The 25184-nt window shown below is 42.3% G+C and overlaps 1 protein-coding gene across 1 annotated transcript in view; it reads left to right on the top strand.

Annotated features, from left to right (window-relative positions):
- The first annotated feature begins 20497 nt into the window (after positions 1–20497).
- Positions 20498–25184, top strand: part of LOC117243171 (protein zerknuellt 1-like) — a 45926-nt gene continuing 41239 nt past the window's right edge. Inside the window, exon 1 of the mRNA XM_033510420.1 lies at positions 20498–23284. Coding sequence (XP_033366311.1) covers positions 22912–23284 — 373 coding nt within the window. The 5' untranslated portion in view covers positions 20498–22911. The remainder of the gene's footprint in view (positions 23285–25184) is intronic.

The raw sequence follows: 25184 nt of genomic DNA, 5'->3' as shown, positions 1-25184 counted from the left end.
TGCTATTTCCATCATTTGCATTCATTAGGTCTCGCGTAATTCACGCTCTGAACGTAAAACAATTAACTTTAATTATCGAACTTCATTTCCTCCAGATTTTTATAAAATTATACTATTCGCTTAGTTTCTTCGTTTGCAATGCTAACTGTAAGTGTAATTATTGCTCGGTACACTGCACATAAAGATTACAGAAAATAATCAAATTTTCAAATAACATATACACGATAATCATTCATCCAGAAATTTACAAAGTGATTGCAAACCAAACGAATTATCTTTTCACCTTATCGCCGCGTTCTTCCTTCGCAATCCCCGAAAAAACATCGCCAGGTCGATCGATCAGGCAAAATTGTCGTAACGTTTAAAAGGGAGGAACGTTGAGGAGGAACGAAGGGAGAAATAGTCGATTCAAACCTGGGAGCCTTTCCTTCATCCACGGGCACGTGACTTCGTCAACGTTTTGACAGCGTTTAGCGGCCTCGGCCTTTCAGTCTGTTCGGCATCTTGGAGGCCCTTTAAAGGGATGATAGATGCTTGGCACGCGACCGACACGCCCACGACGCCCGATCCGTGCACCCTGCCACCCAACGCCGGGGTTACGTTGGATATTTAGGACAATTTATCCGTCGAATGGGCGTCGAGCTGTTAGCACAGGCATCCCGGTGATATCAAACAATTCATATATCTCCTGGTTGACGTTCTGAAATAATAGGGAAATGAATTCGCGCAAAAGATGAAAATCGCCCGGGCGATCGGGCCATGGGCAGGAACAGTTAGGATCATCAGTCATTAAGTTACGATCTCGAGGTGGAGCGGGGCCAAGCCAAATGGATTTACGGGCCGGATCCTTTCTGTTTTTTAATAAAAGTTTGACGCTCCTATCGGAAACTCGACGAGAAGCTCTAACGACGCCCCTGAAAAATCATTACTAGTTTAGTTCGATTTAGTTTGCTTGTGCTGGATCATCGATCATCCGCGTCCGTCTACCCCTTCCGGAACGGTGGATCGGTTAAACGATTGCTCGCGGAGTAATCAGTTTCGCTGTTTTATTCTATTTTAATGAAATGTTTGCTCCACTGGGAGAGAAGCGACATGTAATTCTGCAAGGAAAGGTGGCTAACGGAGAAGTAAAAAGGAAACGGGGAAACGATGAAATATATTTTAATTTAAGATGGGAGTTGTCGTGCCAAAAATGACATGCGAGATGTTGATGTGGTTTTTAGCAATTAGTATCATCGTTTTGTTCCGTTACAATGGGACATTTCGTCTGTGTGGTGGTGGGGAGGGGGGGGGGGGGGGGGGAGTATGGCAAATCAACGAGATCAGGTACTCCAAAAGAGGCAAAGAGCAATGAAGATAATGAAGAGTAAGTTAACTGCAAGTCATACCTTTGACGAAAGAAATGTACGAGTAATGTTTAGTTGATTTCCTCGTTTTGTTTTATGCTAGGTATTACTAGCTTCATTACAAATAGATACAAGGATAAGAAGTTGATTTATCCAATTTCATTTTGCGCTAAAACTTTTCGCCTCTTGACAAAATGTTTAAATATACACAGCCGAGCAGACACAAAAAGGTAAATAAAAAAACGGGAGAATATCTCAACGATAAATCTTACATCCTACAAGTATACCATCAACTTGATTCTCTGCGTCCGTTTTAAAGTTATCAATTTTTTAGTACAAAGAAGAAGAGAATGGCGCAGGCAATTTGTGGGTTCCCTTGTACAAAAGCAAATATAATTACGTTAGCGAATTTCTCATTTTCCCCGTTTATTATTCACTCCGTCGCTTATCTGGAATATATGTAATTTCCCGGCAGAAAGCCGGCGAATAAACGCAGCCTCGCGAACGTTCCATTTCTGCCAAACAAATTGCCCTCCCACGCGAGCGGGACAAAGGCTCGCTGCAGCATTACAAGCTCATTCAAGAATCGTGGCGGCAAGATACAACCTGGACATCCATTAGTGGTTGAACGGTGGCTCGGTAGAAGAGGAAATGCGCAGGTCCCAGCAATCCCAGAGCTAATAAATTCGCGAGGCTTTGCACTGCCTCGAGTGGACGTTAAACCAATATTCTCAGGGAAATTCGTGGACCGTTTCAATTTGTTTCTGATCGGGCTAGTTTATTCGTTCCCAAAGTAATTTCCTTGAAAAACACCCGTTTCTCTTGGCCAACGACGTTATTCTTCTTTATCGGCACCGATGAAAGTCGATTATTTTAACGTGTTCAGCTTGACAATTTGATTGATCGAAGGTTTCAAGGCCTTGTAATTCTTCTAAGAATTGTGATATCTTTGTTAATAATTCTTTTATTATATGTTTATTATTTTTCTATTACCATTTCTATAAAGGTATTTCAAAAGAGGATGATTTAACATACGTAATTACCATTTTATTGAGGATGCTATTATTCTTTCAATCGATTAGAAAATTCCACCGAGAGAATCACACTACTCGTATTAAATGTAAATTAATCACTATACCAATCCTATTAAATTTCAATTTTAATCAAATTCATCAAAGCAGACAAGAATTATTCAATAAATACAGTCGTCTTAAGATAAATAGGATTTTCGCAATAGAAATTTTAACTACTCAAGAACGGAAGAGTAAATCGAAGGAGACAAAGAGGCCGAGGTTAGTTCGGAACTAATAAATTCGCGAGATTCTGCAGCGCCCGGGGCAGAAGTTTTTTAATCGCGACGCATGAACCGTCGTCTGCCGGAGGCAGTCGGCTGTGAGACACTGCACTCTTGGGATAACCCCTGCGCTGGCCTGGAGCGGTTGTCATTTTAAATCACTGCCAGAATGCCGAACAACCCTGATTTTCGAGCCTCCGCAACCCCGAAACCCTTGGTCAAGTCTCGAAATCGCCGGAATTAAATTCTCTTTTTGCTTGTCCTACGAAAAGTGGCCTTTTTGCGCGCGGAAAAGAGGACACATTTCACCGAAATGCTGCGCAAACGTGCAATTTTTTTGCGCGGTCTTCTGAGAGTAAATTACTGCTACGATGAATTCGTGCTGTCTAGGTACGTGTAATTTGGAGTGGTTTGTTTTTTTTTTTATTAAGGGAATGTAGTATGTAACGTTCGCAGAAGTAGTATCAACTACTTAACAATATAGTTAATTAATTCTTTCACTGTTATCCGGTTAGGAACTGAAAATATTTTTGCTATACGTTACATCTCTTTCAGTCTTCTTCTCAATCATAAACATCGATTTACCAAAAAATTTGTAAGAAGATTAAACTTTTCTCGTTAGGGAGATAACTCGAAGTTCAAGGAGAAATACTTAATCTTCAGTATATTTTAATCTTATTCAAATTTGAAATGTATCCTTTTTATTCGGAATACTAACAAGACGTTTATGAATGTTGATACGTGTTCAATCAAGAAACCAGCAATTTTCCTCTCTATGTAACTCAACTCGAACCAAAAAGAAGGTTCTGCTTTTCCAAGACCGTCGATGCATATTTACAACTGAAAAAAATCCTTGGAGAACGTGATCTTTTTTCCATGCAATATTTATCTGAACTTAAACACATGCAACTCATGCATAGTCCATCTAAGAAGCAGCTCCTGTAAACACGGAATATCTAGCGGAACATCCGCCCTTTCCTTCTCTTTTTTTTTTTTTTTTTTATCTTCCCTCCGCTTCGGTTCCATCAACTTTCCACATCTTAAGCGATGACTTTGAAACTTTGTGGACGAAGACTATCAAGCATCTTCCGTGGCATAGCGACTAGTTGTGATACGCGTGTTCACCGTCGCGATTTTCTTCGAGTTAACAGCTTCTGTAATTAACTGTACGCCGGCCACGACTACCGGGCTTAATACAATAATAAGGCGAAGGTAGCAAGCGCGAATAAATTACTGGCAAAGGGGTTGTATAGCTCCCACGTGCGTTGTATTTACGTGGCGCGAATGCGCGCCGGGGACGAGCGCTAATTACGAGGATGAATGAGCCGCGAATGGATGTCGTTCATCTTACTGAAAACGCAGCTTCCTCTTCCGGTGTACAGCCACCCCCATGCACCACCTCGTCGACTTAAGCCCAATTTGCATCTGTCGCCCGACTCGCGGATGCAATTAGATTGGAATTATCGCTGCCCGTTTGTCCGCGTATAATTGCAGTTAATCGCGACTGCTTTCCCAACGTTCCAACCGATCCGATTTTCTACTCGCGTTTGCCAACCGAAATAAGATTTTCTGTATAAGATTTTGGAATCATTTTTGGTATTAGTCGATTTGGAGAATTTTGTAATATAATCTGTGGGTATTGATCCGTTTCAATATTGATGTTATGATTGTACTATATGGTTCTCGAAACTTTTCGAATTCCAATTTTGATATTTTTAGCGTTAGTAGAGCAGCTCTGAATGGAATTATTTACTTAACGGGTATTTTTGTCATAACAATTTCATATAATATTTGAATATAGATTACATTTTTTTGCGTGAATTATCATGAAAAGTTCCCTCAAAATTCTATAATTTTTAATTTGCATCCTGACTCCAAGTAGACGTTATGCGCAGCACAAGTGTTAATCGAATCACAGAATTTTCATCGTACAGAAAATTAAAAGCCTTCGAATGTTTCCCCTGAAGCATTGGAAGCCTACAAATATTCTATGAAAAAGGAATTCGACTATCGATATACCGCCAAAAATTTACATTGGAGATTGTACATCACGTTACGCGATTGAAACTGGGAATTGAATGGAATCTGAATCACCGAAACCATTGAATGAACGAGAGACGATGACCCATTGAACGCGCCGAGGAATCAATGGCCCGTCTTGATAGAAGATTTACGGATGCTATTTCCGTTTTATCAGCAGCTCTCGTTCCGTTTAGACGTCAGCCAAGCTAGGGAAACGTATCTGCTGGCCAATTAACGGATTCGTTGCTCCAGCGTGATTATCAGGCGGCATAATTAATATCCCATACGGAGCGGAACGAGGGGTAAACGATCGAAGAAACGAAAGAAAACCGAGGAAGAGGAGGAGAAGGTGGTCGCAGCTGGCTCGACCGTGGCAGACTTTAAGACGCCGCTATCAAAGGAAGTGAGGTCGACCTCGAAGATGGTTAATGGTCGACTGGGCGTGGGACAGGCTTTCCACGATCGTGGATTACGGTCACACATGGATTTTCATATTCAAAAACAACGATAATCATCTGAGAGTTTGAAGGTAACATCGAGGAAACTGATGTATCAACGGAATCTCCAACGAATGTGGAATAGTCCGTGATCATCGTCCCAGTTATTCATCCGTTGGTATCGCTGGCGCTGCATTTCTGATTTCAGTCGGCCTTTCATTGAGTTATTATGATCTAGAATGTAATCTGGCCGTTGATAATTTGGTAACGAATGTAACACATTATCTCGTGATTCGTTTGTCTCATATTTTTCAAAGTGGTAAGACTCTCTCGTTAGACAGCGACGAGATTAGCCGAGTTGAATTTATGAATGGCGCAGAGTGAATGTACCAATTGTGTAACAAGTTGAATGACGGAGTAAATATGATTCCATAATTAAGATATCGCTAACTGTTGCGTGATATGTCCTATTCGTGTGTAATAGACTTTTGAGACGGTCTGATTAACTCCGAAGTGGTCATATTATTACAGAATGAAATACTCAGCGTTCTAGAGAATCCATTAATGAAAATGTACTTACATAGCAAGTCTCTTGTTTAAATTGTTGTCACTTGGCTATTTCCAAGTTAATTAGTCGCCGATCGGAGCGGTGTCGAACACAGATCAACAATGTTAAACTTGGCTCTTCGTCGTTTCAAAGCTTCGAACCAATTACATTTACATTCTGCACACCAGATCAGATGTTCAGTGAAATTATTGAAACTTGCAATATCCAAGGCAATTGAGCTCACTCAAAATCGATAGAATCAAACTCAAACCACCAACCCGAAGCTTCAAACCCAGACTCGATTCAATAACGTTGGAATCCAGTGGATGACCAACCCCGTCAGTCCAGTTGAAACAGCAACCCCATACCGTATCCCCGATCCCGTTCAGCGTTACGATATTCCCGTTCCAACCCTCTATTTCGATAAATCGCACCGGTTCGCAAATACTGGCGAGATAACGTACGATCCCATCTAATTTCGATAATTGCACCGACTGGTATCAGCCCGCGAGCAGGATCTTTTCCCTTGTACCTGCGATAGGAGGCACGAAAATCGGAATCGAGCGGTGGGAAGGGAGTGAAACGTCAGCCAGATGCGTCGCACGAGGCGTGTCGAATTCCCCTATGGGCCCGGAGTCGGCCTGCATTCCCATATTAACATAGAGATACGGTGTTACGATGGTTGGCACGAGGTTCGCGGCGCGCGGTGCCGTTTTGTCCTGTATACTTTAGGATGGTCTAATGGAGGCTCGCCACGTGGCGCCACGCGGCTCCGGGTTAAGCAAACTATCGATTATGGGATTTCACGCTAAGCACCTATAGGATTACCACCGGCGATGGACGATAAAGCCACTGGATTTGTTGCTCTTTTCAAACAGAGGGAGAAAGAGAGAGAAAGAGAGAGACAGAGAAAGAGTAAGATCTTGGTGTTGCAACGGTCGGTCTATCTGATCGGTGCACTGCCTCCTCGTTGCCTGCTCCCGTGGTCCCCAAGGTCCACTCGATGCTCCCTTTGCACAACCTGACTGTGCGAAAATCTTGCCTCTACCATGGCTCGTTCGAGGTTTATGGACTCGGTGGCTTTTGGTTTCGAAAGCGGATAATGGTAGAGAGTCAACGCTGTTGGGTTCTGTGTTGAATGGCAGAGAATTTCTGGAATGTTAAGGAAATTGAGAATGATCTGGATCTTAAAATATACCTAATGAGATCATTAAGTTTTGTATTTTATTCCTGAGATTCAATATTCTTGAATGAATTAGCTATGTAGTAGGTGTCAACCTTAATTCACTATCTTTTTGAACGAAATTTATGTACCATTTATGTAATTTATGTACTATTTATGTATTATCTACTGTCCTTCTATTCGGTATTTTCTATTATTCTATTCCATTTTTGGCTGAAATACTCGGCCCCTTCTTCTGCTTCAGATATAAAATACATAAAAGCTGAAATAAATGCAACAGCGTACAAATATTTTCTTATCCTGTGTATATGCAAGAGAAAAGTTGCAGAGAATTTTTAAAGCGAGCCAACTTTTCTCATGGCACGGTGTTCTGTCGTGTTAAATAAGCTGTCAGGCGGCGTGCTTCTAAATATACTTTTATATAATTACCCGTGGCTGATCAGGGACACCGTTTTTTGAAACGATTTTTACGGCCATTAGAACCAGGGCGAGTCGATGTGCCGTGGCAGTCTGTTCCCATGACGTAGAAACGAGGTGTATTTAATCGTGTGTGCCAGTGATTCGACGCGGCCGGTTTGCAAGATGGCTAAATGATTTGGGAACCACCCACTGCAGCTTGCGTTTTCTCATAACGTTACGAACCATGTTCGAATTAATCGTCGATCTTCGATCGTTTTCCTTTACGCATTTGTATGTTCCTTTCGTTCTTCGTTATTAATATATTACAGTAGGGAAGTATCGTTAATTATTTGATATCGGTGGGGTAGTAAATGAGAGTGTGATTAGGTTTCATTGAACTTTCGATAGTGTAATAAATTGTCTGCCGCTATATTAATACACTTCGATTCGATATTTCACTTTAGATAAAATTAATTTTATATTTAGTTAAATACCAATGTGAGAAACTACAGAATCACGGAAATTTAATTTACATTAAATCAGTTCTTTGTAGAAGTCTATTATTATTTTTACATCTGAATAATTTACATATAAAATAACTGAGAGAAAAAGAGAAGTGAATCAGATTTGTAGAATTTAAAACGGCCATCAAATAGAAATCAACGCGTGATCATAATTCCACCGGAGGTAATAGAAAATGATTAACTTCACAATCGAAGTGGATTGATCTATTTTTCGAAGAACAGAGGGTCGTTGGCCTCCCACGAATCGACGAAAGAGGAAGCTGCGCCGGACAGAAATAACGAAGCAGGAAGTGGCGAATCGGAAAAAGAAAAGGGGTCGCTAGATACGAGACGACGCGACGATTCGTTGCTCGGTTGGTTCACAAGGCGTGAGTATGTCGAGCGTGCATATCGAAAGCGTGGTGAGAGGAAGAAAAGGAAGGACAAGACGCGGAGGGAAGAGCGAGGGACCTCAGCAGGAGATAAGGCCTTTGAATATAGCCGCAAGGTCAGCATGGAACTGACCCCAGCATCCTGCCCGACTGAATTCGAGTTTAATGAATAACTATTGAATCCCGCCTCTATCGCTGCCAATAAGAACAAAACGGAAGCCATGCCGATGGTGAACTGATGCTCAAGCTGGAACTTGCCGAAGGAAGTCGTGTCGAGCTCCTGTTTATGTGAGATGATTTAAAATAATCGAGCAGATCGATTAAAACCACCAGACATCGTTTTCCATCGTTCCTATTCGTGGAACGATGCCTTTGTTTCTGAGCCAGATAGAAACCGTTTAGAAAAAAAACTACGGAGAATGTGGATTAGAAAATTGTTTAGCAGAGTATATTTGCGGCTTCCGACTCTTTTTGCGTTTCTTTCGCGATATTTTTATAGAGAAATAAACTTGTTGCGCTATCGATTTGTTTCTTCGTTTCTTATATGATAGACTCGTTCAAAGAAACAGGAAAGCTTAAACAACAATGTTGAACGCCATCTTTCTTCAGACGTAATATAATTTACGCATTTTAATCGTCATTGATATTGTGGTAGCGCACAAGACACTTTTATTTCCACTCAGAAGTGGAACTTAAATTTTCATTCGAATCACAGCGAATTGAAAAAGGCGAGAAAAGTTTCACCTTCCTGAATAGGATAATCGCTCGAGGCAACAGATTTTGCGCCCCTCATCCGGCAGGTGCGTCACGAAGCGTCATCGCTGATCCGTGGAAAATGGCGGAGACGCCTCGAATTCACCGGTGTACGGTGGGAAAAAAAAGTACGAAAGAAGAAAAGAGACGAGGGAGTAGACATGCGAAAAGGGGAGAAGGTAGAAAGGGGTAAGAGGAGGATCCGTAAGGAGGAATGGGAAGGGTTAGCGTAATCTGTATGGTGCTGTGGCATCGGTGCCATCAGGCCGAGAGACTAAGTATACATTTTATCCGTAACGTGTTCGCCATTACCCTACGACGCCGAGGCCACGGGCTAAGTAACGGCTCGTGAGGGTCGAGAACGGCCTCGTAATGCGATGTGTGTGCAACATAAGTGGCCATCAGCCAACATAAACAATCGCCATGGTAAGTATATGGTGCGACGATACTTGGCCCTCTCCCTCTTTCATTGTCTGCTATTTCTGTTCACCTTGCGCCGGTCGTTCTTGGTACATCCTCGTCTCGCCGACTCGAGTGGCGATCATGGAATCGTACGGGGTCCTTCACGGGATACCTGCTACGTATACGGGGCCCCATTGGAGACGGTGCAACGTAATGGAGCCATTATCGCTGGATAACTTCATCATCGGCCATTGGCGTAGGCCGTTCACCACGCGGTGTACGCTCTCTCTCCGCTCTTCCGCTCGGTATCACGATCGACCGATACAAAACGATTGCCGGGTACGCGGGGAGGGGCCATCTTATCGATGATGGGAATTGTGCTTCGTCTTCGTTCCTTTGGCATCGTGTACCGATATTATAGCACATATTGAAAATTCTACATAATTTAATGTGCCCTCGTGGACGGATATGGGCTATGGTTCTTGGAACAGAGCCGTTTATAATCTGGCCCCGATCGCGTTTTAACGTCCGCGCGGACCCGCGCAACTTTCAGCATCGATACACCGGCCATTCTTAATCAACGGGCAAAAAATAACACGCTGGAATCTTGGAAAAATGTCTCGACGATCCGTATGCCGGATAACATGGAAAATTTCCTTCGAATCACTGATAAACGTTTCTCGTTCGTTCGTCGAACGATCTACAAGTTAATAACGTAGTTGGAGACGTAGCAATGTCGTACGAGAGGCAGTAGAAAAATTCTTTGGAACTTTAATAGGTTTAATTTCACTGGAATTTACATCGAACTCCGAGTTTCAACAAAGGAGAAATAATCTCCACATCGATTCAATAACTCGAGTATCTCACAAAGACCGTGAATCATCTCGCCATCATAACGCCGAGATTACACCCTAAGAAGCGTTAACTTGGCGCAAATCTCCAAATAAAAAGGTTCTCGCGGCGATGGTGGAAATAATGATCGAAGGAAGATGGTCAGAAGTTGGCGTCGAAATTCGTCGAACTCGTCTCGTTCGGAAGGAAATTCAGGAGAGAATTTCAGCCATATAAAACGAACGACGCGCCGTCACGAATGTAACGCGGACGAAAATTGCAGCGTGGTGGAGAAAACGAGCCACCATGATTCCTAGATACCTGTTCGCATTGTCCGGTGAAATTTACCGTTTCCGGTGAATACGCAGACCCAGTGTGTACACCCTGGACGGCAGAGGATCACGATCAGCCGCGAGCACACACGTGCTTTCGAAGTATCGCGGCCTGTGTGTGCACGCAGAAGAAAGATATTGATATAAACAGGGGGCAGGGCCAGAGTGGAGCGTGCTTTGTAATCAAGCCCCCATTACTATCGAAGGTGGTCAATCTTCTCCGTGGACGTTGGCTGGAACGACGTTGTTCCAAGCGATACGACTTTTAGCACGGTTTTCTTTTCTCTTTTTAATCCTGTGCCCGAGATGCGTACGGAGTTTGCTGACACCGGTCTTGTCTGCCCAGCCACCTGCCCGTTTCACTTGTGCAAAGTGTTAAATTATGCCAATTAAGCTGACTACGGGCTGATAGATTTTCAAAATTTGTCGCCGTTACCAACGCTACGTGCTTTATATTCTCGAGTCTTGTCTAGCAAATATGATTCGTAGTATTGCGATAATAGGATGGAATAAGTCAAGCATTTTTCGTATCAATATCTGAATAATGTGTAGTCAAAGTGATAGAAATACGATATAGATTTCTCGCTAAACTTTCACGAAATAATATTTACTATCGAAATTGATAGAAACAGAAAAACAGAAGCTTCGAAAGATTCTTTTAGCGATTACTCTCAAGGGTGAATCAATTTCGACATTTTGTTGGTTACTTTGTGAAGTTGATAAGGTCTTGATAAGGCCTTGACTGAGAAACAACCCACAACGATTGACTAATCCAGATTGTTTCCTGAAGAAGTGAGTCACACGTTACTTCGCTGTACAAACTTTTTGAAACTCTCAACAGAATTAAGACGGAATTTTTAAGAAATCTACACCAAATTTCAATTAATAATTTCAACTTCAAGACCTCTTGCAATTGTTTCTTTTCTCATTATCGCGATAATCAGTAGATGTCTATAAAAAGTTGTTCCAAAATTTGTTTACTAGCAAGCCTCGTTTCATTTCATGAGCATCCATCCTGTCGAACGTTCGCTGTTTGGTAAAGGAATCTCCGAGAAAGAGATTCGAGGTGGCTTTGATGGTGGTTGTTTCTCAAAATACAATCCAATCCATGGCGAATTTCCCGTAGCTAAACCGTTTCCAATCGACCAACCGGTATTTCCAGCTGAAACCACCCTTCTCGGCTTGATCTCGAGACTTTTTTCGAGGGTGATCGCGTAGACGGTACTACTGGCGCAGAAACGAGGGTTTCGAGGCGGAAAAGACGAAGTCAGCACACCATTCGCAGAGAACATGGCCGGTGAAATAAAATGTATCGTCTATTTTATTCGGTAGCCTCGTATTGGTCGAGTGGACGTTCCACGAACCCCTGGAAGTCGCAATTTCTGGCAGCCTTCTTTTGTACCCGAGCATTCAATATCCTCCGTGTCGTAATGGAGCTTCTTTGGTAATTCGAATTGCTTTGTTGTTCTTATAGTCGACACGTTTGCGAATCTTTAGGAAGATTGAATTTCTCGAAACAAAGAAGGCGTGATGCCGGGAATGATGCTTGGGAAGTTAGATTATTTTATTTTAGTTATGTTAGTTTATTTAGTTTATTTTAGTTATTTTAGAGGATGATAGAGATAGGTACTTTGTGTATAGAAATTTAACGCTAGAATAGTATTATAAAAAATATTCAAAGAGAATATTTCGTGTCTACAAAAATATGTGTATAATGTTACCGAATATTTAGCAAACAATGAATGATCGAACAATTCACTATAACAACAAATTAAAAAGAATACCATTCCACAACAACATAACAAGAAATCTATATGTCCGACAAAATCTTTACTTAAGTCCTACAAAAAAGTACTAACACACTGACATTGTCGAATAAAAAATCCCATCAAATTAAATCACCTTTCCAATCTTCCAATCAATTTCATATGTATATTCAGCTCCCGAACATCATTCTCCGGGACAGGATCGATCAATCATCTGTGGAAACCAGGACGAAAGACGAAACCATCGCGACAATATCCCGTTGGTATACCACATAAGATGTCCACCGTTCCACTTCCATGCAGCAATCAAAGAAGAGTCGGCGTCCAATCAGACGCAGCTGGTCAAGAAGGGATCCTAGGAGCGGGCAGAGCGGGTTTGAAATCTTGGCAGGAGCCAGGGACAAAACATTCGCCGCGATGCCGCGGCCAGAACGTATAATAAGAGTGTGATTAGCATTATTTACGGCCGGTTAACTATTAACCCATAAATCAACCAGAGGACTACATTATCCGACTGGTGTAACCGTGTGTTGGTGCGTGTCTGGTCGTCTCTCTTGGCTCCTCTCTTTCGAACAAGAAAAATAAGAAAAAGAAGAGGAAGAAGAAGAAAACGGTACCGTACCGAGGTGTGCAGACCTCGTAGATCGTACGAACGATAAGCGACGAGGATTCGTGAGCCGACGAGAAAGGAAAAAGAGGGGTGAAGACGGGGGTGGCAAAGAGGAAAGCTTCGATGGAAGAAGAAGGGAGAACGGCAGAGGCGGCCAGCCATCTTCTTGGTGATTTAGGAGGACGCAGTGTGCCTTCTTTCCTTTATCAGCCGCTCCTTTCCTTCTTGTCTTCGCTGGATCTCTCGCGCGAGTTTCTAGCGGATTACGGTGAATCAGCTCGACACCCCTTCGTAGACGTGCTCCGATCGTGCCGCACTTTCGGTGAGTGTATCTTATACCGTATCACGAGGTTTGGATCGATTTGTTGAACTCCGAACATGTTGTATGCGAGTGTTGCGTGAGATGTTTTGGTTATTCATATGTTCAAGGATAGGCGACTTCGGGTATGGAAGGTTTGGAAATGACAGAGATACGATATTAGTGGAAAAAGGGAGCTGGAACAGCATCTTTCAGGAAGTAGATCTTTCACGAAGGAAATGGCATTTATTTTGACAATATGTGTAGAACTTTTTACATTATTGAGAAGGTGTAAGATATCGTCGTTTGAATGTTGTCCCTCTTTTTTGCGAGACAAAGCCGAGTTCTTTATAGCGTTGAAATTTCTATCCGCGACAAAATGTGCTGCGCAAAAAGCATTAAATTCTCGTTTCATTTTTATTTGTGGAAATGAAGGGGCATAAAATTACTATTTGGCCTGCCCATTCTCCTAAAATTTTCAGAAATTGACTGCCATCTACCGTGCGGTTTTTGTACGTAAATTGGAAAATAGGTCGATGATACATCCTGCCGGCTGTTTGGAAAACCGCGCTGGCTCGTATTATTCAATGAAGAATAAAATAATTTGTTCGGCGATGCTTTTACTAGCTGCATGCTGATTGTTAGTTATGGTATCATATATCCGCGTTAAACTTAATCATTTGTATCGGCACGGTGGGCAATTTAATCGGAACATACTGACAGGAAGATCCGTGCGCTATATGTTTTAATATTCGATGATAAACACACGTAAATGACTAATTAATTTAATTACAGCGTCGGCCGTTACAACGGGAAAACTCACTGTTTAATCAGCGACCGTGTCACGATGTAATTTCGCTGTTAATATAACCTCGCTTTGACGATTATCATCGCCACGATTTTTATTCGGTGGAAAAAGCGTGATCTGTAGAATTCGCGTGAGATACCGTTCGCAAACAGTTTTAAATATATATATGTGTACACACACGATGTAATTAGATATTATCTACACACAGTAGTAATATAAGTATGCGAAATAAGGTGCTGTCATGAATTTTATTAGGTTAAACCACCTACGCATAAAATAATTAGTCTATTTAAGTATATCATTCAGATCCAATAAATCACATGAGATCTCGAACGATCCTCCTCCGCTGAATTTCAAAGCACTGTATAGTACTTAATTACATAATCGCGAGACCAGGTAGCTATTCGAAATAAGAAATTGCGTGTGCGCATCGCGTTTTCATTGCAGTGGCCGGGAGATATCCGCAGCTCATAGAGGGCCGAAGGGGGGCTGCTCGTGTAGTCACCGTAGATCCCTCTAAATAAATTCCCATAAAGCAGCGCCGGTGGCTTGGTCACGTTGGCCTGCTCTTGCCACTTGCCGCGTACACGGTCTGCTTCCGTATTCGAGACACGAGATCCTGCCAGTGGTACGTCATTCGCCCTGTCGCTAATCAGAACTAACCGCCGACGCGTGACTCGAATCCGCTATCGACGAAACGAACGAAGGAGGAGAAGCTGGAAAAACGCGAGAAGACCTGCCAGACGGAGGGAAAAAACGTAGAAGAGAGGAAGAGGACGAGAATGTGGAAGGAAGAAGGGGAAGAAGAACGAGAAGAAGAAAAAGAAGAAGAAGCGTAGACACGTCGTTTTGCAGCAGCCATCTTTGCATCTCCCTTTCACCAGCAACCCCATTTTTGCGCTCCTGTTATGGCCGTTCCCTCGCGAACTACCAGCTAAGTCTCCACCTTGAATATTTCCCTCCCTCTTGCACACCTTCCTTCGCGTTTCTCTTCGCTGCTCGCGATCGTGCCAGCAATTAGACTTGCAAAGCAACCGCGAATCTTGCGGAGATCCTCCGCTTCCGGAGCGAAGAGAGACATTTTTGTTAGCTTCTCCACGAGAATGTTCCGTGGATTGTGGCTTCGAGAAGTTCGCTGCAGAGTTCGGAGGTGTGGGTCCTAAGTTTCGGGAATTTCTTTCCCCTGGAAGTTTGAAAGAGAGGGGGGAGGGCTAAATATCGCGGAAGCGATATTCGAATTTCTGAGACACGATTGATTTCAACTTTTCTTTTTATTTCTGCGTCCTGAAATAATGATATTAATAACAATGAAATTGTTGAAATATATTCTCAACACGTTCAAAGTTTTCGTTACAGGTCTAACATTCTGAAAAGTATAGCGAAAGAGGTAAAAGAGTTTCATTCCAAATGATCGAGAATTTCTAAAATTTCCTCAGCGAAATTGATACCTCGATCAATAGTTTAATGTTTTCCGAATCGTTGTTCGTTCACGAAATATTACGTAAACGGAGATAGCGCGTAATGGTGACTCTCGCGATCAATGGATCAACCCAGCTCACGAATTGAAATTTCTCAATGCAAGTACGGTCACGACCCCGTTGGCCAGTTAACTGACGTTTGACATCTTTATCGCGTCTTGATTGTGGAAAAAAGCGGGACGATCCATGCGCACGATCGGCTAAAAGAAAGAATCGACAGATTAGATGAAGCGTCGGGGTTAAGAATGGGGTACGAGGCGCGTTCATTAAATCGCGGCTCGTCATCGTCACGTTTCCTTGTCCTCGTTCAATTTCCGCTGCAGCTCGTGACGTTTTCGTCTCGACGATTTTTTTATTTCTCGCCCCTTTATTTTAAAAATTTGGAAGCTGCGTGCTCAATGACAAAATTTCTATGTTCTAAGCTGTCTAAAACTCCAAAATAGGATCACGGTAAAAGGAATGAAATTTATAACAATTCACAGTATTTACTCTTCGATGGAAGTTTAATAAAAATGTTCTAAACACAATCTTGCAAAAAAATATTTGCCAAGTTACGTAGACTCACAAATTAATCAATGTTTCTCGGCTACGCGACATTCAAGAGACGAAACATGTGCGATATTTAGTTAATAATTTTTTTATTCCATTTGTGCAGAAACCATTTTTGCTTATATTTTCCATCATCGCATTTATGTCAATTCAGAGAATATCGTTGCATCGAAATCGTTGCGGGCTATCTCAAGTTAACGTAGTGCCTGTGTAGCACGATAAAGTCTCGAAGTAATTAGTCTGATGTTTACACAGTTTAACGTTTCCCTCGTATCTTCGGTTCTCCTCCTACGCGGCTCAATTAACTTACGGCGTACTTAATTAGTCGTCCTGGCTCTTGGCACGCGGCAACAAACCGGCGAGGCGTTCTCGAATCGTTGGCGCCCGGTAAATTCTTCTCCTCGGCTCTTATCTGAAAAATAATTATCTACCGGACCGCTGTAGAATTTTTATCGAGCCACCAAGTTGTAAATAGGCTAACCAGACTGGTGTAACCGGTAATTGAACCGGTGTTTGGGGCGCGCCGATTCTTTCTCGGTTGAAAAAGTTTGGATTGTTGAACTATTGGGAGAAATAAACAAGGAACTTAATAACTAAACTGAATAAAAGTATTATGTCGTTTCGGAGATTTTCATTACTCGATAAAGGTAGTAGAGGAGAACAGAGGATTTTATAGTGTTGGAAAAGTAAGGAGACGTGTTCAAGCAAAGAATTTTAATAAGATTTATTAAGTATCGGTAAATTTGCAAGTATTTGAAAGGTTAATATCCTGTAACTGGAATTCTGTTTATTTATCAGAGAAGAAATTATGGTCGATTATACTTTTTCACTTTAATATTACCAATCATAACGTTAGGTATAACTACCTTGCTACCTAGATGGATATGATGATATTCGTATAGATGAAAATAAATAGATACAATAATCATATTTCTGGCTCAGTAAATATCAACATTAATCGTTCCAGAGTAGCTACTTTTAGTGGGTAATTGTGAAAGTATAAATCTGAAATGCATCAGTTTTATGCATTTAATAGTTCTGGCACTGATTTGAAAGCTAGGGATTAAAATAATTCTCGTGAATAAATTACTCACTCGAATCAAGAGGAAATTTAAAAGAAATGGGTTCTAAGTCACTTAATATAATAAAGGCCAGGGGAATCGAATAACAGGACAAATCGAATTATCCACAATGTCTGTTTAAATTCTCGCGATTTGTAGCACTTATGATAATGCAAATGTTAAACACAGAGAGGATTGCGGCAGATTGAATGAATTATAAATTGAAACGAGCGGAATGCGTTGATGCGAGGAGAATCGAGTGCGTGTTGAGATTCTAATTTATCAATTAGTAGGTAATTATTAGGAACGCGTGCACGCGTCCATTTGAATTGAATGTATTTCTCCCCATCGTGGCGTCACCGCGTAAAGAAAATCTAAACACGTTGCTTGCGTATGTGAACCGTATCATTATATCATTACGTGGCTACTCGTGTACGCGTATGATAGAGGTTTTCAAGCGTACAATATCGCACAAAAAACACTCCCGGTAGTTAGTGTTCTCAGGTGGCAATAAAAAATTCCAGAGAATAAGTAATACACGCGGAAAATAATTTATTAGCATATTTATTCGCTTTTTCTTTTTCCAGCGATGTTCTTCGCTAATGAAATCCAAACACTCGTCGTTCGTATGTACGTCATTACTTAAAAACGAGTAATAGCCGGTGTCTTTAAGAAGAGATAGCTAGACGTGTATGTACGTGAGAGGTCTCGCTCGTGTTACTTTAAGCCTACGAGAAGGAAATCGCAATTAAAAAATGACAAATGGTTGGGAAAGGTGAAAGTCTGTTTGAAATTCCGAGGAAAGTTCTAATTTATCAATCGAGCCTGTTTATTTCCGAGAAAGCAATATGTCAGGTTGTTATTCAAAATAAATAAGCAATTATCGTAAATAAATGCGAGTCTTGTAATTAAAACTTTCATGCGCGTTTCGGGCTAAGCGAGTATAATAATTTCGAGATTCATAAATCAATCTTAGAACAAAGAAAATCGCAGCTCTACAATTAATGGCGAATAAAACTATATCTTGTCAAGACCTGCTTTTTTATAATAATTCTATGATAAATAATTCGCACATTCGAAGTAAAATATCTTTATAACAATCTTATCCTTAATTTCTCCTATTAATCGAATTCTTTATTACCATCTTAGACATTCTGTTTTGAACATGAAATCATTTCGTAATGAAATAACCGTGTGATAACCAAATAGCCATAAATATAATTACCGAGAATGCGCGAATTTATATTCACCCTCAATCTTAATTTTTGTAATTCGTTCGCATCATCAGTAATTTACAGGAGCAGTAGAAGCGATTATAAATAAATAAAGAAACAAATAATGGAAAAAGAAGAGAAAGAATTTACCCACAATTAAAATGAGTTTCGAATTTCCGATAAAGAGTCTTCGAGTTACATCATCAACGATTATCTATCCTCTCGGAAGAGTAACTAAATGAAAGTTTGCAAACTGAACGAAAGGAACGGAGGACTTGCGATGGAATTAATCATGACCGCGTCACGACGATCATGTCGGGATAATTTGTAAAATCGCGGAAGAGGGTTTTCAAATTTGCAACGATCTCGTGGCGAGTCGGATGAGCCAAGCACGCCCCGGGGAAGAACTTATTCATAAGATTATTTCCCATTTTCGTCATGGCACCGCGCTGTATCGTTATTTAAGTTTTATATTAAAGCACCGGCTCCCGCCACTCGTTTGCCGCGTTTTTTGATGGACGAGCGGCGCGTGTCCTGCTTTCCTTCAACGGATTCGCCTAAACGTGAGATATCGTGCCCGATCAATTTTTCATAAGACTCGGTCCGCTCTCGCGAAAACCGCGCCACCGCCCACGGAATTTTCACGCAACGTCAGGGAAATTCGCCCCGTCGCTGCGCCCGTTTTTCTTTATTACGAACGCGAACAGAGATGCACGCGGCAAGACGCTGCTTTTTTTATCGGCTAGACGATCGCCTCATATGTCCTCCGATCCGATTACCGGACGCGTGACGATTCTCCTTGCACTATTCGGGGTAAGATCGGAAATCTCGAGCACGGAATATCTCGCAGTTTTTCGAAAACTTCGTGCAATTTAGAATTTTACATAGAGTGAATACATTTTTCTTAGAGCTTGCGGGGATTTTCTGCGTTTTTAACTTGATGTTTGTGGAATTTAAGATGGTCAGTAGTTTTAAGATTTTCCAGGCATACGTCACGAAGCAAAATATATCTCTTTAAGTGATAATTTACAATTAGACGATTCTAATAGTATTAGTATTATCATGATAGTATTATCATGCTTTCCTTTGTGGAAACAGAAATCTTCTTCCCTTGGAACGACAAATTTTGTTCAACCAAACCAAAACTCTCTGTTCCATCGCCAGAAATAACGAATCGACATGTTTTTCAGGTACCTGCAGCTTTAAATTCCTCGGAATCGAAGAATTGCCACCGCAAGGATCTGGCAAGCTCAGAGAAGCTGATTCCGTGAAAACGGAAAGAATCCGGGGGCTCCGCTTTAATCAAGGTCGAATGTTCATTCTCCACGTCCACGGTCGGGCTATCAAATACAATCACCGAACGTGCGGCGTCTTTTTCCTTTTCCCGTAGCGACCGGATGCACAGTCTAACACACACCCTCTTCACCTACCGAAGCCAGAGTCGATTCGTTCTCGCTCTCACGAATTGAATCCAGCCCAGTGGTGGTGAAGCAGTTTCTGGAGGGAAGATGAAGGAGCGAGAGAAGGTTGCCCTGGCAACGACAGAGGGTTTCTCGACGTTGGTTGCCCGGGCAACCTCTAACCGGCGATCCCTAAATATGCGCCAGCAGGCCAGAAGTGGCGTGAAAGAGGGAGGGAAAAGAGGGTGAGAAGAAGAGGTCGAGCCTGTAAGAAGAGGAAAGGGAGAATCGGGGTGAGAGAGGAAAGATCCTCGCCACTGGTTGGCAGAAGGAGCATACCGGTGGGTTGGTAACTGTTACCGCGGAAGGTGAGGAGACCCAGTTAATTACTAAAGCGTTTTAATCGTCGGCAAAGTTCCGACGGCACTCAGGAGTCTGGACCAAAAGGGCTTCGGAGAATGTGGCGGCTGTGTAAATTAGGAACTCGCCAGTTTCCCTCTAGACTGTGTACACGAGTTTGTCTACCACGTTCAAGGAGCAAACCGGCAAGTTTTCACGGGGTGGGACGCGCGGTACGCGAAGCAGTCGAATCTTTATTCCAATCGTCTTATGAGATTTTTACATTATTTTCTTACAAGAAACGAACGATGCGTTTGGCGGGTCAATTTCAATTCATCGATCTTCAGAACATTTATTGACGTTAATGAGCATATTTATAATTCGATTAATCAATAGATAAAACCTCAAAGTGCTAAAAATATGCTCACTATCGATTCCTCGATTCACGAAGCAACAATATTCGTCAATGTATTACTTCGCGCTTGACCCAGCCAAGTTTACGTAAAGGTTAAACAATTTATCAAATTTCTTGTCCAACTTTACTTGCTGGGAAAAGCCATTACATCATTTCCGTAATACAAAGTAACAAAATACGAAGCAACAGACGATGCCATGGATCTTCAGTCAGCACAAGATCGTTGAAAAGCGTCGAATTCCGGCGTCGATCGGCGCAATACGTTCACCTATTCATCCAAATAGACGAGGACACGTCGGTAACCAAGCTAGCCCCACGTCCCGCGTTAAATAACTTTGCTTAACAAGGTGCTGCCGCCACTGTAAAAAGATTACGTAAGCGGTAATGGCCGCCGGCTCCTCCTAAATTCGAGTACGAAGAGTTCCAGCCACGGAGTGCACCGAGTCGAGAAGCAAGGCGCGAGAAAGAGAGGATGATAGAGGCTGAGGGGGAACAGGAATGGCGAACGGGAAGGAGGAGGAGGTGTAGGAGGAGGGAGAGGCGACACGACGCCCGGTGGCGGGGGTTAATTTTAATTTCCTAATTTTTCCCACCCCGAGGCACAGGTAATTTCCTCCCCAGAAGAGAATAGATGTAATTACTTAACGCCTCCGAGCTCAGAGCTCCTCTTATTAAAAGAGGATCGTGCCCTCGAGGGCTGGAGGGGTGGAAGATACTCGTCTGGTGGGGGTGGGAGTGGAGTGGTGGAAGCACAACAATCGTCGGAGAACGATCGCGAAGAAAGGGAAACGTTGTCGGGCTCGTTCCCTCGAAGATGAACAACGGCGGAGATCAAGCTTCATCGTGCTTTCGATCGTCTCTGGCTTTCCCAGAATATTTCTGCGTCGATCTCTTCAAGTCTGTATTCGTGAAATCCTCCGGAGGACAGTTGCGAGTTGTTTAATAAGAAAAAAAAAAAAAAAAAAAGAGGAGAGAAGGTGAAAGAATAAAGGAAGAGAAATAAAGGAAGGAGGATAGTTTTCTGTGGTGAAAAAAATTTGAACTTTGTAGAAGTGCGCATCTCGTTGACGGCATTAGAGGCTAAGGTCGACGCTGCTGCCTAGGCTCCACGACAGGGGTGGTTTGCCGAATGCTGTGGGGAAGGGAGGAGCCATCTTGCGGCTGCTTTCAGGGCAGCCACCAATTGATTCATCCCCACTACGGCACCACCATTACTGCAAGGAAGGGGCGTCGATTCAATTCCAGGGCAAAAAAACCGTCTACGAGGCGGAGTTCGCTCCGTAATCCATCCGTCCTCATTGGCCAGGAATAGAGTGGCACCCGTGAACCCACCATCTGTCCGACCAATCCAAAGCCTCTGGGTGGCGACCCAAACCAGTTTTGACTCCGTGGACAGAGGGGAGCCGTTGACTTCACTCTCCAGGCAGATAGTGCTGTGCCGTTGGCTCGTGCCGTAGTGGTCCTAACACTAACAGGTCCTTGCCAGCAAGGAATCCCTGGAATCCGTTCCGTTGCGCGCTCGAATTCACCCCACGGACTGCCAAATACACAAATACGACCCGTGCTCTTCTCTAATCTCGTCAGCTGATCGGTGTTTTCGTTGCTGCTGATTGCGTAACCTGATGTCCAGGTACGACGACACCGTCACCTCTAAACAGTTTTTAACAAGTGTGATCGTCGACCAGTGCACCGTGGACTTGTGTTTTCAACGATGGCCCAGTTTCCCTAGTGACTTTTGCGGTTTGGCGGGTTCATTCGCAAAATTGACGGAAACATGAACATTCAGGGTGAAGATTAGATTCCGGATGGAAAGTTTGATTTCGAAAAGACCGACAATGAGAAATCGTGGCGTGAAACTGGAGTGTTAGTTACCGAGACTGTACTCGCGAAAGGACTAAATGGACTCTCGAAATACGTGTTTCATGAAATTCTGCTTGACTAACTTGGTGGGATTATATTTTTTGGAATTTGGGAGAAAATCGTCGAGGACTTTGAATATTAGATAAAAGACTGAAGCATAGAAGCTGAAAATACTGGCAGGAAGAATTTACATGGAATCCTCGATGCAAGGATTCTTTTAAAAGGCAAAAAGGTCGATTGCCATTGACGGAAACCTCGAATCACGCCTTCCGACGGCTGTCGACTTACCACGAGCACGTTCACTCGCAAACACATTCGCCATCCTTCCACCTCCACGACTACCGATCTTCAACAAACATGATCAATCTTGCTGCATATATCTAAAAGGAACCTCTAAATTCCATCAATCTTAAACTTAAATCTTCCATGTAAGATGTAAACAAACGATTTCTTGGTACATCATCGAAAACTTATCTCACGTGCGTCATACTCTGAAATTGAGGTGTCCAGACCTGCAACAACTGTTCTCGTCGAATGTCAGTTCCCATGAAGTTGAGGAAACTACGATCGTCGAAAGTATAGCGTATCGAGGATAAAGTAGAGGGATATAGATGCAAAATAAGTGAAATCTCTCCGGTGGAGAGACAGCCAGTCGTCAAGTTGGTCCCAAACATGGTCCTGGAACCAGGAGGTGGTTTGTCCTTTCCACTGCCTCCTGGTAGCGGCTCTACTGGTTCCGGTGGTTCCCTCCTGACTCCGGCCAGACTGTTTCAGAGGGCGACACCCGTGTTTCCGTTTCATCTGACAGGATGGCCACCACATCATCCGGTCCTCGGACAGGTTCAAAGCCAGGTACAGCAGACGATGCAAGCTCAGCATCAAGCAGCCGCGGCCGCTGTCAGGTTCCTCAGTCATCATCATCCTCATCATCCACATCCGGCACTAGGGAACCACCCCCTGGTGCCGGCGATAACTAGCCACCATCCAACCGCCCATCATCTTCATCATGGTGCCGATCACGCGGACGAGGATGACGAGAAGAAAGGTAAGTGGCTTTTTTTCGCGTTACACTTCAAGCTAAGCACCTTGAAATAATGAGCGCAGCTGCGAACTATCGCCGCGAGGATGGCCACGCTTGTTTGGGTTTCGGTTGTTAACATCTTCTTCCTGAATTAACCTTAGGACTGTCAAACATGTCAGGATGAATCAGCTTTACGGTTTTTATTTTTTATATTGCCGACAGTACGCAGGTGTTTTCGGCAAAATTGCTGTCTTCCTCGCGACATTAACGTTGGAATTATCGAATATGTTAGAATGAAGGGGTTCGGATCTTTTATCTTTGAGATAAACTGAAAATATCATACGATAATGAAAGCGATCAGTGTATTAACAATTTTACTAGGAAATAAGATACCGAGGTTCATTAAAAGTAAAAAATGTCTTATACAAGTTCCGAGTGAAAGTCTGTCTTGTTTATTTTCGTGTCAGTATAATCATAATCGCATAGTATATTCAAATACGCAGTACAAGTTCGTAGCTTCAGTTTTAATGGAGTTCAGAAAAGTTAATATCCTTTTGCAGTATAATTATTCTTGCGATTAAAATCGACCGTGTTCCTATAGTGATCTTCTCGAACACTTTAGTTCTATTGATGGAATGATTGTTTGACAACTTTGTATTAATATTCCTAGTTTTATTACGAGTCTTTCTTGCTTGTGTTATTCTTAGATTCGTTACTGTATATGATGTTTTGATATGTTCTATTTTAAGCTGCTATGTTTATAGAGGAAAATGCAGAATGACTTTACGAGAGATATCTGATCCACTTTTGCACTAAATTGAAACACAATTTCGAATTCATTGCCACGTTTCCTTGCTACGATAGTTTGCATACTTATAGCACGGTAAGCTGCAATTTTAAGGCAAGTAAGATAGTAAACTAGCAGGTTACTTGCTACTTTGTTGCTTGATTTACAGTGCGAATTAAACCCCATGTTATTCTCGTGCTTCTAATCTTGCTCTATATTAATAAGATTAGAAACTAGCCTCTTTACGTGTCTGATAAAATTACGATCAGGTTCACATCGAAAAATTCAGTTAACAGTATAATTGCGAACGAATCCTTTTTATGAACACCTTACATTTCATATATTCTCTAGATTCTTCGATTGAAACTTTCGTCCTAGTAATACAATAGTAATATCAACGAGCCTTGTTTTTCCTTTCTTTCCTTTCTCAGATATTTAAGTGTATAACGTACCAACAAGAAGAGCAAGAAGGTAGTTCGAAATTTTAATACAGACTCGCGTATTTCTACGTAATAAACGCAAAGTAATTTCATCCATTACAGCACGCTGTTCTACGGTTGTTTATATTATTCTCCTCATGAAGTATAACTCAGTTGAACATTTTGCACGGTGACATAAACGTTACTGTTACGCTTCTGGTCGCGACTCAGAGCACAGTTAAGTAATTATCATAAGCTGGGTTATTTATAATACGTAAATACACCGGAATATCTCCTACTAATATTTAACATCAACTCAATATCTAAAACCAGTTTACTCCTAAAACCACACCGACAAGCTTACACGTTGCAATTTTCGCCATCTCAAAGTACGTTTAACAACCAAATACGCTCGATTACGATACAGCTACTGTTCACCCCAAATACCAGAAGCCTCGCGTTAAAATCTAATATCGGCGATGCATGTGCCGTTTGGTGCCGTTTCTTCTAGATCAACTGAGCCTTTGACTAGAACGTATTTTCGAGATACGTTCGGAAAATGGTCTATAGGGAGTGTCGTAACACGGTCAATCATAAGATCGTTTCTGACGAGCCCCTGGGATCGCTTACAGGGTTAGCCCCAATCCGCAACGCCCTTTTTCCACCCTTCCTCCGAGCTGACGGCCTGAAATCACGTTTCGTGTACGAGATCGAGGGT

This window comes from Bombus vosnesenskii, unplaced genomic scaffold (assembly GCF_011952255.1).
Source record: "Bombus vosnesenskii isolate JDL3184/JDL3185 unplaced genomic scaffold, Bvos_JDL3184-5_v1.1 scf7180000013265, whole genome shotgun sequence".
Lineage (NCBI taxonomy): Eukaryota > Metazoa > Arthropoda > Insecta > Hymenoptera > Apidae > Bombus > Bombus vosnesenskii.
The sequence above is the reverse complement of the archived record's forward strand: the minus strand, read 5'-3'. Positions and strand labels throughout refer to the sequence as shown.